At 45.9% G+C, this 16,026-nt stretch overlaps 1 protein-coding gene across 1 annotated transcript in view; it reads right to left on the minus strand.

Moving 5' to 3' along the window:
- Positions 1-16,026, minus strand: part of LOC141156738 (putative ferric-chelate reductase 1) — an 83,757-nt gene that overhangs the window by 27,071 nt on the left and 40,660 nt on the right. Inside the window, exons 10-12 of the mRNA XM_073643066.1 lie at positions 15,611-15,723; positions 11,949-12,035; positions 10,399-10,490 (exon numbers count right to left, since the gene is read on the minus strand). Coding sequence (XP_073499167.1) covers positions 10,399-10,490; positions 11,949-12,035; positions 15,611-15,723 — 292 coding nt within the window. The remainder of the gene's footprint in view (positions 1-10,398; positions 10,491-11,948; positions 12,036-15,610; positions 15,724-16,026) is intronic.

A 16,026-nucleotide genomic window follows, 5' to 3' on the forward strand; every position in this document is an offset into this window, starting at 1 on the left:
CCCCTGTGTCATCCTGGGGAGAGTAAAAGCTTGATGATTGGTTAAAATCACCCTACCAAACGTTTTAAGCTTTCAAATTACTAATCATGTTTATCTGTATCTTGACTGGAAAATAATTTGGGCTTTGTAGCAGTGTGCAGCACTGATCCTATTAGGCCATCTATAATAAGCTCCACCAGATTTAAAATTAAAAATAATTTTTAGCTGCATCTAGCCCGGAAAATAATTTTGGGGCTCCGAGATGCGCAAGACACATAAGTGCCTTCTTGCTGCACTACCTGCAGCATGACCCTCATATTGTCAGAATTCGAAGTAATCATGACTACTGGGTTGCCACACTCTTAGATCCCCCAAACTTTTCGATCAACATTTTCATTTTAATAAAGACCAAAAAAATGGTCATTTTTGAAATTATAAGCATTAGCAGGTTGTTAGAAACTGAAATCAAACAGTTTTCAACTCAAAACTTTATTCTAGGTGATGTTACATTTTCACATAGGACCCCTTGTTCGAAAGGAGCTTCTGAACTCTCTCGTCCATTGAATTTGTCAGGTTTTGGATGGTTTCTGCTTTAATTGTTTTGCATGAGGACAGAATACCCTCCCAGAGCTGTTGCTTAGATGTGAACTGCCTCCCGCCATCATAGACACTCCTTTTAATGATGCTCCAAAGGTTCTGAATGGGGTAGAGGTCAGGGGAGCATGGGGGTCACACCATAAGTTTGTCCCCTTTTATGCCCATATCAGCCAGAGATGCAGATGTTTTATGTGCAGCATGAGATGGTGCATTATCATGCAGAAAAATGATCTTGCTGTGAAATACACGGTTCTTCTTCTTGAACCATGGCAGGAAGTGCTGTTTGAGAAAATCCACATACATTATGGAGTTCATCTTTAGCGCCTTCAGGGATCCTAAAGGGGCCGACAATCTCTCTCCCCATGATTCCAGCCCAAAACATTACTCCACCTCCTCCTTGTTGGCGCTGTAGCCGTGTTTGCGTGGGGTGTCCATCAACCAGCCATCCTCCACTCCATCCATCTGGACCATCGAGCGCTGCACGGCACTCATCCGTGAACAAAACAGTTTTGAAATCAGTCTTCATGTAATGTTTGGCCCACTGGAGCCATTTCTGCTTGTGTGAAGTGGATAGAGGAGGTCGACAGGATGGCGTATGTGACGCGCCCCTGGGCCTGTGTCGCGCTGCGTTGCGCACGCGGGAGCTCACCCGGAGCCGGATCTCTTGAGGGCTGTAGTCTCGTGGCGGTGATCCGGTCCGTGCCCAGGGAGTCAGACTAAGTGGCGCTGTAATAGCAGTGATGTTAGATGACTACGCCACCCGTTGAATGCAGCTTTAGGGCTGCTGCTGCAGGGCAGACCGCTGAGGCCGGTGGTAGGATTGTGCAGCGTGGTAGTATAACCCCCAACGGGAGGGGTATGGCCTCAGGGCAGCCGACGTGGATGATGAGGGTAGCAGGAACCACTCGGAGACGGTACGGTGTAGTTCAGGGTCTTTACTGGTAACAAAGATAGACCCTCCCGGAGTACTGGCTAGCGATTGGGGCCTGGTCAGTCCTTGAGCAGATGGGGTCTCCCCTGGCCAGGCGGAGTTGTAGGCCTCCCAAACTAACGATACTCTTCTTGCTACCTTGCTAGAGGCGAGTATAAGTAGCCCATGTCCCTGAGTGTACCGTGTGGTGCTCACCCGTATGGCCGGTGACTCGGGGCCTTCGGGCTTCTGGGCCAGAGGACCTGCAATCCCCTGCCGGTCGGTTTCTGCTGCTGGATAGGAGTTAGTCCCCACAGCCTCGGACTCCGGGTCCGGTGATATCTTCTCAGTCAGGGCGAGCTCTGCAGCTGCCAGCCCCTGACTCCTTGTGACACTGCTCCCAAGGAGCTCCTGATGTGCTTTTCCTATAGCTGCTTCTCTGTCTCTACTCTTCAACAACCTAACCCTGCCTCAGCCCTAAGTTTATATAGGGGAAGTTCTTCCCCTCCCAGGACTGGGCAGGAGGTGTGGCATGCATTGGATTCCTGACCAAGAGACCTCCCACCTGCTCTCAGACATAATATTGCATTACTGTGGAAACCAGACCCCTGGGGTGCCACATATGCACAGCTGCAAACCTCTGAAGGACCCTGCATCTTGTTGTTCGGGGGACGTTGGAGGCACAAGCAGCTTCAAAAACTTGTCTGCTGCTATGACAAGGCTTTTTTGCCGCTGCTCTTTCAACCTGACGTAATTGCCTGTAGGAAAGAGTCCTCAATTTGCCCGTATCAGCACGCACACGTGTGTACTGTGAATCAGCTACATACTTCTTGATTGCCAAGACACTTCATCCTGATCATCGCACAATGTTGATTGTAGTCATGCCTTGACCTAAACACTCCACAATTTGTTGCTTCTCAGCAGCCGACACATCCTTTTTCTTTCCCATTTTGGCAGAAAATGTAGGCTGCTTAATAATGTGAGAGAGCCTTCTTAAGTAGTCTTGCCTTTCATTGGACACACCTGCCAAACTAATTAGCACAGGTGTCTGCAATTGCTTACAGTGATATAAAGAGCCCTGACACACATCACCATCAATGAGTTTAACTGACAAACAAACAAATTCTTCCCTTATCACTCCTAAACACTTTTTGCATAATAATTTGGAACGCGGTGTACATGTGCTTTTCCACAAAACACCAGCGGTTCACGTAGTGAATCTTACAGTTCTAACTTGCCAACCGTGGTCTGTATGGAATTGTTCAATAAAGGGCCCAAAATTAAGATAACATAGATGGGAGAGGTCTCTATGAATAGGAATTCCTAAGTATTTGATACCCTGTGAGGGCCAGGCAAAGGGAAAGTTGGACTGGATGGAATCCTATATGGATTTGGGGAGGGAGACATCGAGGGCCTCAGACTTCGCTGCATTGATTTTAAAATTTGACCATGTAACAAAGTGATCTATTTCAGCCATAACAGCATGGATGGATATATGTGATTGAGTGATATATACTAGGACATCATCAGCAAATAGAGAGCACTTGTACTCGGTGCCTCCCACCTCAATCCACCTAATATTGGGGTTATGGCGAATTGATGAGAGCAGGTGCTCCGTCACTAGGATGTATAAGAGAGGGGACAGAGGACATCCCTGCCTTGTCCCATTGGTGATTGTGAAAGGTGATGAAAATGTTCTGACGCACCCCCTGGGCCTTGGGACACCCGGAGCCGGACCCTTTTTGGTGGATGCTGGTGGTTGTAGTCTTCGTGGCGGCGACCCGGTTCCGTGGCTCAGGGCGGTCAAACCAGTGGCGGAACTATTTTTGTGGTTTTGATGTTTAAATGTCCGACTACGCCACCCGTGGATTGCGGTCAGAGTGAACCGCCGCTACAGGGCAGACCGCTGAGGCTGGTGTTGTGGGTGCAGCAGAGCGTAGCATAACTCCCCACGGGAGGAGTATAGCCTCAGGGAAGTGTATGCGGAGGATGGGGGTGATGGTGCAGGGCAGCAGCAGTAACGACACGGAGTCAGTGATGCAGTCCAGGGCCTTTACTCACAGTTCTTATTATCCAGACCACGTCTGCAGGTAACGGCTGCCCACGTCGTACTGTGCTCACCAGGTGAGGGGCTCAGACAACTCCCAGATAACTTTGGAGCACTTCACAGGACCCCCTTTGTGTGTCCTTTGTCTGGCCTTTCTTACCAACACTTCTGTCCGGCTGCATCGGGCCTCCTCTTGGTAAACTTGGCGCCAGTTTCCCTGACCCTATGTGGTGCCTTCCTAGCGGGTGTAGCGAGGGGCTGCGCCACATAAAATGTCAGAGCCTCCGGTTTCTAGCTGAGGGTCGTTTCCTGCCTCCACTAGTTCGGGGACCGGTCTCCCCCTTTGGCCTGACCCCTCCACGCAGGTGGATTCGGGCGTGCGGTGGCGACTCGCCCGTCCGCACCCCTGGGATCCCTTCATTCCTCGTTCCTGGAGCCTTCTCCGCTCCTCTTCCTTCCTTCTCCCTCTTCCAGGCCTGGGCCTCTGTTACTAGGCCCGCCTCCGGAGCAGAGCTCATGCAGAGCCCCTGCTCCCTGCCACTTCTGCTCAGACTTCTCTGCACTGAACTAAGATGGTGCCCACCTTTTATACTCCCTTCTCAATGCACCCAGGAACTGCTTCCTCCCTGCTCTTGCACTACAGGGTTCCCCTTCCTCAGTGTTCCCTCCCCCCACTCCAGCCAGGGACAGGGACTGTCGTGCCCATCTCAGGGGCATATTGGTCGCCCTGCCCCACGGCAATGTGGTGTAATGCATGCAGGTGTCGGGTCCTGATCCACACTCCATCCTTACCTGAGAGTGAGATATCACACCTCTGGGTGAGGTGCAATACGTCTGTAGCAACCGAGCCCTCAGGGTGCTACAGTTCCATTTATCTTCAGCCTAGGTGACGTATTGCGATACAGGGCCGTGATTTTGGCTATAAAAGGGTCCCCTAGACCCCTACCCCAAGCTTTTTAAGAGAATCATATATGGCGTGCCAGGAGACTCTATGGAATGCTTTCTCAGCATCCAACGAGAGTATCTAATTACAAATTTTTAACTGCATCTAGCCCAGGAAATACTTTGTGCCTAGTAGCAGTGTCTGCTAGTCAGCGGATTATCCCGGCTGTTAAGCAAGCTACACCACCTGTAGTTTAGACACTTAATTTTTTCAAAGGAAATGCTTCGGGACCATGGGATACTCAGTGAAGAGCATCAGGAGGCACCCCAAGGCATAGGGGCTGGGACTGGCAGTAGGATGCCTTGCGGTGGACAGCCAAGCTCGATCCTTATAAAAGCTTTTTAACTGCAGCAGCTTTAGTGGACGCTACTGGAGCTGGAATTACGCGGCTGCTGGCATGAGACTTGCCCTCCAATAGATCCTTGTAAATGGATTTAAAGTGTATTCATTCAAATTAGAGAGACAATTTAAATTAAAAAGCTTAGAGCTGCCTCCACCACAGGGGGGCTCGCTCGACCCACCAGCGGACAGGCACCAGTATTGGGAGAGGGGGGCTGGCCATCAGGGTTCACCGCGGCTCTGGCACAAACCCGGCGACACGGAGGTGGCACGGGCAGGAGCGGACTGGCCGTGTCGGCTTCTCACTTTTTGGATTTTAGAAGGGCATGACATGCCTATATCTGTGTCTCCCCCTCCTTTTACTCCTCCACCTCTTTTATTTTCGCATGACTATATGTACTTGTCACTTTTCCATGTGTTAGTTGTGTCTTCTGAGCAGTTTGTCAGCTTTTGGACACCTTTGAAGGTGTTTTCTATGTGTTTCTATGTGTTTTTGTTTGCCTGCCATTGGTTTTAACGGTGTTCGAAGGTGTTCGACGAACAGTTCGACGAACAGTTCGGCGAACACACGGGTGTTCGACGAACCGAACCGAACTCGAACACTACGGGGGTGGCTCAACACTAGTTATGGCCACCCAGCACAAATATAACAAGTGAGCAGTGATCGAATACCGCTACATCTCCTGCAATACTAGTACAAGCATGGAGCGTTTTTCTTCTTCCTTTTAATGCTATACACAAGAAAGAGTTAGCTGATCCTGTCAAAATGAATGGGTTTGGCCGGCTTTTATTGTATATTTTTGGATACCTTTAAAGGGTTTTCCCATGAACAAAACTATATTTTAATCAATAGATCCTGGAATGATAATAAGTTTCACAATTGAATGTGTTTAAATAAAATGTTCCTGTGCTGAGATAATCTTATAAATGTTCCTCTGTGTCTGACCATGCAGGGACATGGTCTGATCATACCACATCTCCTGGGCATACTGGATATTACAGTATGGGATCACAGCTGATTCTTTTTGTGAGATAAAACATTTCACCATAGGCGGATTATAATGAGGGCAATCCGGGCGACCGCCCGGGGCCCCGAGCCTGCAGGGGGCCCGCGGCTCCGGGTGGGGTGTCTAATGCCGGATTGCCCTCATTATATGTGCGGGCCGCCGCGGCACATACCGGTAGCAGTGGCGGGAGGGGGGGCCCCGGACCACTCCCCCAGCAGCGGCCGCCGCTACTTCTTTATCGGCCGCCGCTACTTCTTCATCGGCCGGGCCAGCACTGCAGCAGTTAACTTCCCTGTGCTGGCCCGGCCGCGTCACTGCTAGGAGACACGGCCCTGTGCGCGGCCGTGTCTCCTAGCTCTGACGTCACGCAGTGCGAGTCCGGCCTGCAGTGCTGCCCCGGAGAAGAGAGAGAGCAGGCAGGAGGAATGGAGCCTGGGGATGGTGAGTGTGTGTGTGTGTGTGTGTGTGGGCAGATGTGTGTGTGTGTGTGGGCAGATGTGTGTGTGTGTGGGGAGGCAGGTGTGTGTGTGTGTGGGGAGGCAGGTGTGTGTGTGTGTGTGTGTGTGTGGGCAGATGTGTGTGTGTGTGTGGGCAGATGTGTGTCTGTGTGGGCAGGTGTGTGTGTGTGTGGGCAGGTGTGTGTGGGCAGGTGTGTGTGGGCAGGTGTGTGTGGGCAGGTGTGTGTCTGTGTGGGCAGGTGTGTGTGTGTGTGTCTGTGTGGGAAGGTGTGTGTGGGCAGGTGTGCGTCTGTGTGGGCAGGTGTGTGTGTGTTTGTCTGTGTGGGCAGGTGTGTGTGTGTGTCTGTGTGGGCAGGTGTGTGTGGGTAGGTGTGTGTCTGTGTGGGCAGGTGTGTGTGTGTGTCTGTGTGGGCAGGTGTTTGTGGGCAGGTATGTGTGTGTGTGTGTGTGGGCAGCTGTGTGTGTGTGGGGGCAGATCTGTGTGTGTGGGCAGGTTAGAAAGTCTTGCCCTGTTGAACACTACACCTGACTTGAGGCCACCACCTCTTGGTTGTCCAATGTTCTTGCTTCTCTAGGGCTCTTCTCAGATATTCATTATACCAGCTCTCCAGAATACCAAAGCTAGGGTGGGTGACCGCGAGCCCTGGTGGTGGTCATAACTTCGGCCACCCAGGGGCAATACTCCATAACAACAAGCCCCTGAGGTGGTGTAGGATGTAAGGACCTATTCACACTACATTCAGCGCTGCATTCAGGTCTTTACACAAGGCTTACAACTGAATCCCTGAAATTCAGGATTGTGCTGTCTGAAATGAGACATCTGAAAGCAGAGCAAATGGAGCCTAAAGATTCAGACTTTAGCCTCGGTTTGCCTTTGTTCAAATCAATGGCTATGTCAAGGCACATCTGAATGCCATTTTTCAGGGGTTTAGATAGAAGCCTGGAAAGAGGAGATGAATGCATTGCAAAATTCAGTGTGAATAGGCCCTTATATCTGGAGTCTTGATATTGATGCCACATGCATTTTACTTGTTTTTAACTTAAAAAAAAAAATACACACACACAAATTATACACACACACTATACATACACACACACACTATACATACACACACACAGATGTGTGTGTGGGCAGGTGTGTGTGTGTGGCCAGGTGTGTGTGTGGGCAGGTGTGTGTGTGTGTGTGGGCAGGTGTGTGTGTGTGTGTGTGGGCAGATGTCATTGTGTGATGTCTGTTTGCATGTATTTTTGTGTTTCAAATGTGTTTATGCGTGTCTGTATATGTTTGTGTGTGTGCATGACTGCATGCGGCCTCCTGCTGAGTATAGTTGGCGCCGTGCGGCCTCCTGATGTCTCTGGGGGGGGCGACGTGCGGCCCCCCGCTGTGTATAGATGGCTACGTGCGGCCCCCCGCTGTGTATAGACAGTGCCGTGCGGCCCCCCGCTGTGTATAGATGGCTACGTGCGCCCCCCGCTGTGTATAGATGGCTACGTGCGGCCCCCCGCTGAGTATAGATGTCGCCGTGAGGCCTCCTGCTGTCTCTGGGGGGAGTGCCATGTGGCATCTATACTCAGCAGGAGGCTGCACGTAGCCATCTATACACGTATACTCAGCAGGAGGCCGCACGTAGCCATCTATACGGTGCCATCTATACACAGCGGGAGGCCGCACGGCGCCATCTATACACAGCGGGAGGCCGCACGGCGCCATCTATACACAGCGGGAGTCTCAGTGCTTTGCAAGAGCAGTCAATAATTTCTGCTTGACTAATTCTGAGCACCATAAAGTCTGGTTCGCTTCTAACCTGCTGTCTTCATTTTCAGCTGGCTGAATTCTAACTCATTTACTGTCATTCGAGACAATGCCTTTGCTGGTCTCTTTCACCTTGAATACCTGTAAGTGCTCCACTTAATGTCATATTTTTGATTCTGTTCTTCTTCATCTTTTGGCATGTGCAATTGTATGAGCAAGTATTCATATGAATTTATGACCTACTTAAACCTTCGAGGACCTTAAATTTTATTCAATCAAATTTTTTTCCAGTTTAAAACTATGGGACATATATGTGCCTTGGTCCTCAAAGGGTTTTTAAAGGGGCTGCAAACATAAATACGAAAAAAATAATTCAATTAGTGCTTTTTGTGTTCATTTAATTTTTATTTGAAGTCCATTTTTTTATATACCTTGAAATTAAGCCCTACCCCATGGAATGAAGCCCTACCCCATGGAATGAAGCCCTACCAACATGACATCTGAGAGCTACATGGATCCCGCTTGTGAGGTGCCTGTCCGTCACTACTATTCAGTTTTAGGATCCACTCACTAAGCCATATATTCTCTCATACAAGAGAATAGGGCCAATTATGCTAATGACACTCGGCTCAAACTCTGTCAGAGCTTCAACTGAGTGTGATCCGATTCTCTCGCAGCACAGATATGGAGAAGATGGAGAACTTAATTTCTCCATCTTCTCCATAGTCTCTGTGAGTGTTCATCGGACTGCACTTGGATGACATCCGAGTGCAGTCCAATGTTTTACGTGCACCCATAGACTTGTATGGGTGCACATGGTCCGAATATCGAATGAGATTATTTTCTCATGCCAATAATAGCAGATCGCACTGTCCCATAGTATAACATAGGGCCGAGTCCTATCCGATAAAACATCACATAGCATTCGGCCGTGTTATACGACAGTGTGAGCGAGCCCTTAAAGTCAAGGAATATTTACATGCAGATGATGATGATATTACTCTCCAAGTGTATATTTTTTTAGGCGAGTTCATAGTAAATGCTTTGCCTTTTTGACATGTGATCAACTAAAGGACAAGAAAGATTTAGGACCTCCCCTATAGAGAAACGGAAAATAGTTTGGAGGACTTGCATGTCCTTTTTTATTTATTATGAGAAAATCATAAAAGATCCCGTTTTTTAACCATGCTGTGACTTTCTTCTGAGGGAGGGGGAGAGGGAGAGAGCTGCCCTATTCAGAGTCTGTAATAAGACCTGCTGACAAAAGTGTTGAAGATACAGTCTAATGTGAATTAACAATGAAAAAAAGTTAATTTCACAAATGGCTTGTATTTTTTTAATACAAACTTTTTTGTGTTTACAGCTCCTTTAAAGGGAATCTGTCATCAGGTTTTTGCCACCTAATCTGAGAGCAGCATAATGTAGGGTTAGAGGCACTGATTCCAGTAATGTGTCACTTACTGGGCTGCTTAGTGTTGTTTTGATAAAATCATTGATTTGTCAGAAGGTAATTATCACTAGATGACTAGTAAGTTCTGTAGGACCCCACCCCCATCACTGATCAGTAGATTTCTGTGTACACTGAGCATGGGCAGAAAGCTGCCAATCAGTGGTGTGGGCGGGGCTATACAGAGCGCAGCATTCAGAGAGCTGCTAGATCTGCAGCAGATAAAACGGTGATTTTCTCAAAATGACAACAAGCAGCTGAAAAAGTGACACATCGCTGGAATCAGGGTATCTGCCCCAATATTGTGCTGCTCTCAGATGAGGCAGCACAATTAATATTGTGCCAAATTAATTTCCCGTGAACTATCACATGATCTATCACAGGGGATCATGTGACATGTCACGTGATAAATCAGGTGTGGGGGGGGGGGGCACGCCTTTTAAACTGCCCGGGGCCCTTGCTACTCTTAATCCACCCCTGCATTTCACTGCCTGTTTATAAACACTATTTTACCTCAAAGAATCAGTTGTGCTCCCCTGTTTTCCTGTCTGTATACTCTTTTGATTCCTCCCCTGCCCAGAAGCTGTGGTATGATCAGACCATGTTCCTGTACAGTCAGACACAGGCATTACACAGTACACAGCAGGGACACATTTATAAGATTATCTCAGCACAGGAACATTTTATTTAAACATCCAATTGTGGAAATTATTAATATTCCATGTTCTATTGATTAAAATTAACTTTTGTTCGTGGGACAACCCCTTTAACATCTTATAAATATCTGGTTCATGGTGTTTTTGTCTCAATAAACTAGTGCATTTCCCCTCCAGGATTTTTAATATTTTCAGATTCTTGAAATCACAGGAGAATTGTAAGATAAGTCATGTTAGTAAGCAACTGCCAAAAAAGATTTACCTTTCACTCTTAGGATCTGGGCGGAAAAAAGCAGCAATAGGTTGGAAGAATGACAGAATCATAACTATACAGCCAAGAACTGGATGGGCTCCCTGTGAGGAAGAAGAAATGAACAGAGGCTGTATGAGCTTCCATCATATTGTAGTCACCTATGCTATCCATGATCTTGAAATCTATTTATTATAGGGCAGTACGGTGGCTTTGCAGCGCTGGGGTCCTGGGTTCAAATCCCACCAAGGACAGCATCTGCAAGGAGTTTGTATGTTCTCGCCATGTTTGCGTGGGTTTCCTCTGGGTCCTCCAGTTTCCTCCCACACTCCAAAGACATCATACTGATAGGTAGTTTAGATTGTGAGCCCCAATGGAGACAGTAATGATAATATCTGTAAAGCGCTGCGGAATATAATGGCGCTATATAAGTAAGCATAATAAATAAATTTGACCAAGATGTCGGTGCAAAGTAAGCAGGGAATGAAATCCCCACAGAATATAAATATTGTGGTCACCCTAGTACTATACTAATTTTGTTTTTTATTGTTAACAAAATGATCGCAATAGGAACTTTAAATGGAACCAGTCTGCAGAGTTAGACCCTAAACTAATGTAATCTATGGAAAGCATTTGAAATGTTGAGGACATCCATACCTTTGTCCATTTCCCCATTTTCTAGAAATCCAAACACGAATATTTGTGCAAATGAGCCACAAGTGTTGAGGGGTTGGCCTTCACTTACACCTCTCTGGCCTCTTTTCCCTTATGCTACCAACCTCCTGTCAGTGACAGTTCACTCGTCTCTGTGACCTGATCCCCCACCAGTGATCTTGTACAAGCACCGTCATTACCAGGGGTGGTGCGTGCATAGTAAGGTCCCGATCACAATGAAAGAGTCAGATGATCGATCTGAAGATGCGTTTTCACCCAGGAATGACAGCACCTATGCAAGATCTTGGACAGTGAGCAGGTCACGGAGTAGAGTGACTTGTCAGTCACTAACAGGAGGCCGGTTTCGGGCAGGGAAAGCGGAAGAAAGACCGGAGAGCTGTAAGTGCAGGTCAAGCTGCCTTTACTTGAGAGCTCATTTGCATAAACTATCGCCGATGAATTTCTAGAAAATGGCGAAACGGACTTATAATACAAAGATATGGACGTCATCAACATTTCAGATGCTTTACAAGACAACCCTGGCTTAGTTTTTAAAAGTCTGCTGACAGGTTCCCTTTGACTTTTCTTAAAGACTAGTGATGTCCATATTATTCAACTCTCAGGTAAAGCATTTACATACAAGGCCACAATCCTACTTTTTTGTTTATCAACCTGCCCTGCAAACTAAACCATAAGTGGGGTATGATTTCTATAAAATGTAAAAGGAGGGGTTTTTTTGCGTTTGTAGGACATTGGTAAAAATTGACTGAGCGGTAAAGTCCTGCAATTTGGAATTAAAAGTTAGACATGCATTTCCATTTTTTATTTAATTTCAAATTTTTAAATTTAAATGTAGGTTTTTGGGTTCTTTTTTTCATTAGTTACATTTTTTTGTAGAAAATACTTACTCCACTCCAATCAGAAGCCTCTACAAACACCATAATAAATGCAATGATGGTGAGAATCACTGTTAAAATCATAAGAGAGAAGTGAGCCTGCAAAGAGAAAACAAGAGAATGATATATAGTGTTACAGAAAGTAAAGCTATACAATAGTAATAGCCATCAGGGCTACCAGAATTTACTGTATATAGTAAAGCTCTTTATATGTGTTTTTACTTTGTTAGAAACATTCTGTTCCTGTAAGATTTTAGAGGTTGGTTATAGGTCTCAGGGCTCCTGTGTCTTTGTGCATTTCGCACCATATCCTCTATTGTGCATTGACAGATTTGTTGTACTGTAGTGACAATATGTACCAACCAACTACAATCCGTTTGCATTTTATTACGTGTGATAAAAATAGAAAGTTAGATTCTAATTAGTTGTTATTAAACCCGACAAATGGCAGAAATTATAATATGGATGCAGGAAAAGGTGTTTCTAACAGGATACTGTGATATCAACTAGTAACAACTTTGCAGAATTTTTTTTTTACATTTTTTTTCAGGGAATTCTCCTTTAAGCATGAGACTTTCCCTGTTATTAATTATGTCCTAACTAGTGATGAGTGGCTTTGGAGAGTTTCAAATTTTTCAAATCGTGCAGATTTTGACACAAAATTTAATTTGCAGCTAAAATATCCATTGTGATTTGAATGTTCCTTATTATTCTCTGGGGACTCTCCAGACTCCAGATCATAATAAAGTTAAGATGAAAAACCAAAAAATTAATACACACCTCACTGGTCACCGCCCCCGCTTCTTCATGCCCGCCATTCAGTACCCAGCACCTCTTCTTTCTGCCATTGTGCACGGCATCTCCATCCTCTTACCTCTAGGCCTGAACTTCTAGGTGTGACTAGGCCTCGGATGTCTCTGCACGGTGTAAGGTCATGATGTACAGTGGGTAAAAAAAGGATTTAGTCAGCAATCAATTGTGCAAGTTCTCCCACTTAAAAAGATGAGAGAGGCCTGTAATTGACATGATCAACTATGAGAGACAAAATGAGAAAACAAATCCTGAAAATCACATTGTCTGATTTGGAAAGAATTTTTTTTCAAATTTTGGTGGAAAATAAGTATTTGGTCAATTACAAACAAGCAAGGTTTCTGGCTCTCACAGACCTGTAATTCTTCTTTAAGAGGCTCCTCAGTCCTCCACTCATTACCTGTATTACTGCCACCTGTTTGAACTTGTTATCAGTATAAAAGACACCGGTCCGCAACCTCAAACAGTCACACTCCAAATTCCACTATCGTGAAGACCAAAGAACTGTCGAAGGACACCAGAAACAAAATTGTAGCCCTGCACCAGGCTGGGAAGACTGAATCTGCAATATGCAAGCAGCGTGGTGTGAAGAAATCAACTGTGGGAGCAATAATTAGAAAATGGAAGACATACAAGACCACTGATAATCTCCCTCGATCTGGGGCTCCACACAAGATCTCACCCTGTGGGGTCAAAATGATCTCAAGAGTGGTGAGCAAAAATCCCAGATCCTGCAGTGCCAGACGTGTCCCCCTGCTTAAGCCATTACATGTCCGGGCCCATCTGAAGTTTGCTAGAGAGCATTTGGATGATCCAGAAGAGTATTGGGAGAATGTCATATGGTCAGATGAAACCAAAGTAGAACTCTTTGGTAGCAACACAACTCTCCGTGTTTGGAGGAGAAAGAATGCTGAGTTGCATCCAAAGCACACCATATCTACTGTGAAGCATGGGGGTGGCAACATCATGCTTTGGGGCTATTTCTCTGCCAAGGGACCAGGACACTGATCCGTGTACATGAAAGAATGAATAGGGCCATGTATCGTGAGATTTTGAGTGCAAACCTCCTTCCATCAGCCAGGGCATTGAAGATGAAACATGGCTGGGTCTTTCAGCATGACAATGATCCCAAGCACACCGCCAGGGCAACGAAGGAAGAAGCATTTCAAGGTCTTGGAGTGGCCTAGTCAGTCTCCAGATCTAAACCCTATAGAAAACCTTTGGAGGAAGTTGAAAGTCCGTGTTGCCGAGCGACAGCCCCAAAACATCACTGCTCTAGAGGAGATCTGCACGGAGGAATGGGCCAACATACCAGCAACAGTGGGTGCCAACCTTGTGAAGACATACAGAAAACGTTTGACCTCTATCATTGCCAACAAAGGATATATAAGAAAGTATTGAGATGAACTTTTGTAATTGACCAAATATTTATTTTCCACCAAAATTTGAAAAAAAATTCTTTCCAAATCAGGCAATGTGATTTTCAGGATTTGTTTTCTCATTTTGTCTCTCACAGTTGAGGTCTACCTATTATGTCAATTACAGGCCTCTCATCTTTTTAAGTGGGAGAACTTGCACAATTGGTGGCTGACTAAATACTTTTTTTCCCCACTGTATGTTGTAACATCATGATGTGCGCTTTATCAGCAGGTGGGTTCATGGACGTCCAATGCTCAGTCACATGCCGAAGTCCAGGCCTAGAGTGAAGAGGCCAGAGATTTGGCGCAAGATAGCTGAAAGTAGAGGCACAGAGGATCTGATGGCGGGCAGTGAATATTACTAAATTGAGTATTAGTAAATTGAGTATTAGTATTTTTTTTTTACTTTTTCCCAGCCCTATACAGTTCAGGGAATTAATTTTTGCTAAAATTTGTGCAGAGAGAATTACAAAAGTCTGTAGTCTGAAGAACACTGGGTTAAATGCTAGCACTGTATGCCTTAATTAGATGTACCTGGCTAGCTTTTACTAAGAACCAGGAAATGGGTTCACCCTGGGTCAGTTTTCTGGGGGTTGAGCACAGTGGAGTTTGTTGAACCTGGTGAGTGGCCAGCCAAAATGTAAGCTGTAGCTGGGAGAAAGACAAGCCAGAGTCTCTCTCTGAATGGAGACTGCATGGGTCAGCTGGGAAAGCTGAGCAGTTTGTATGTTGGAGCTGCAGAGTAACATGTAGAAACTGCAGCCTGTATTGTGTGAACTGTGCATGAAGTTGAACACTTCTGTTTAGTGCTGGAAGCTGCTGGAGCTCAGGCTGAAGGAGATACCAAGACTGGTAGGACCATACCTCTTCTTTGTGCAAAGTTTTCTCCCAGGAGAACGGACTATATATTCCACCTTATTGTGTATGGGAAGAAGAAAAGACCTCTGGTGCTGGCAGTCTCAGCCAGAAGCTCAGAGGGAGAGGACTTTAATCTGTTTGGGTGAGCCTGCACTGACATATATGTGCCCGCTGAATGAACTGTTTAGTTGCTGCTATATCTTTGTGCCCAGAGAGGCTATTTTGGTTTTGAATCTCTTGGAGTTTTATGAAAGCAATAAAACTTCACATGTTTGGACCAAACCACATTTACTGTGTGAACGCTACCCAATGCCTACCTGAGAGTGTGGATCCCTTCACTGTGTAACTATGTAAATTTTTATTGGAAACATATTTTTTTTAAAAAATAATGGTGATTTTTTTTTACATTTTACAAATTGTTTTCTGCCTTAGGCAATGTTTGCCTGAGCGGGTATTTCTGGTTATTTCTTGAAGAAGGGATCAGGAACCAGCATTTATAAATTTAAATATCATTGACAATCCCTTTAATGTGATTAAAGAACAAAAGTAGAAGCTTGAATTTCTAGGCTTTGTCCCCCTGTATTTCACCTGGAACCATGCTGCCTTTCCAAGGAATGGCTTTCCAGCGGCAGTCTTCATGTAACGGGCCATAATCATCCCAATACTTCCAGTGGTCATCCAGGCAATCAGCATGAGGGATCCTGAAAAACAACAAATTTTCTCATAAGATACATAAGACTTTCCTTATTTCAACTGCTGAGATTGATTGCTAGTTAGATGGAAACAATATCAATATTTTAATTGCCTTTGTTAGGGCTGCTATAACAGCCCTAATTTATAACAGGGCCTCCATCTTGGGTCTGTGCTATAACATCTATTAATTGATAAAGAGTCATTTGTGGCAGGATTCATTCCACCCCAACAGGACTGAGTGTCCACTTGTGAGAGTGTGAACTGTGATAGCAGCAGGAGAGCATTAAGACCCTGTGGGTTTTGCCTGGCTG

The sequence above is a fragment of the Phyllobates terribilis genome, unplaced genomic scaffold (assembly GCF_046119375.1).
Source record: "Phyllobates terribilis strain yellow unplaced genomic scaffold, ASM4611937v1 Scaffold_8__6_contigs__length_399053987, whole genome shotgun sequence".
Lineage (NCBI taxonomy): Eukaryota > Metazoa > Chordata > Amphibia > Anura > Dendrobatidae > Phyllobates > Phyllobates terribilis.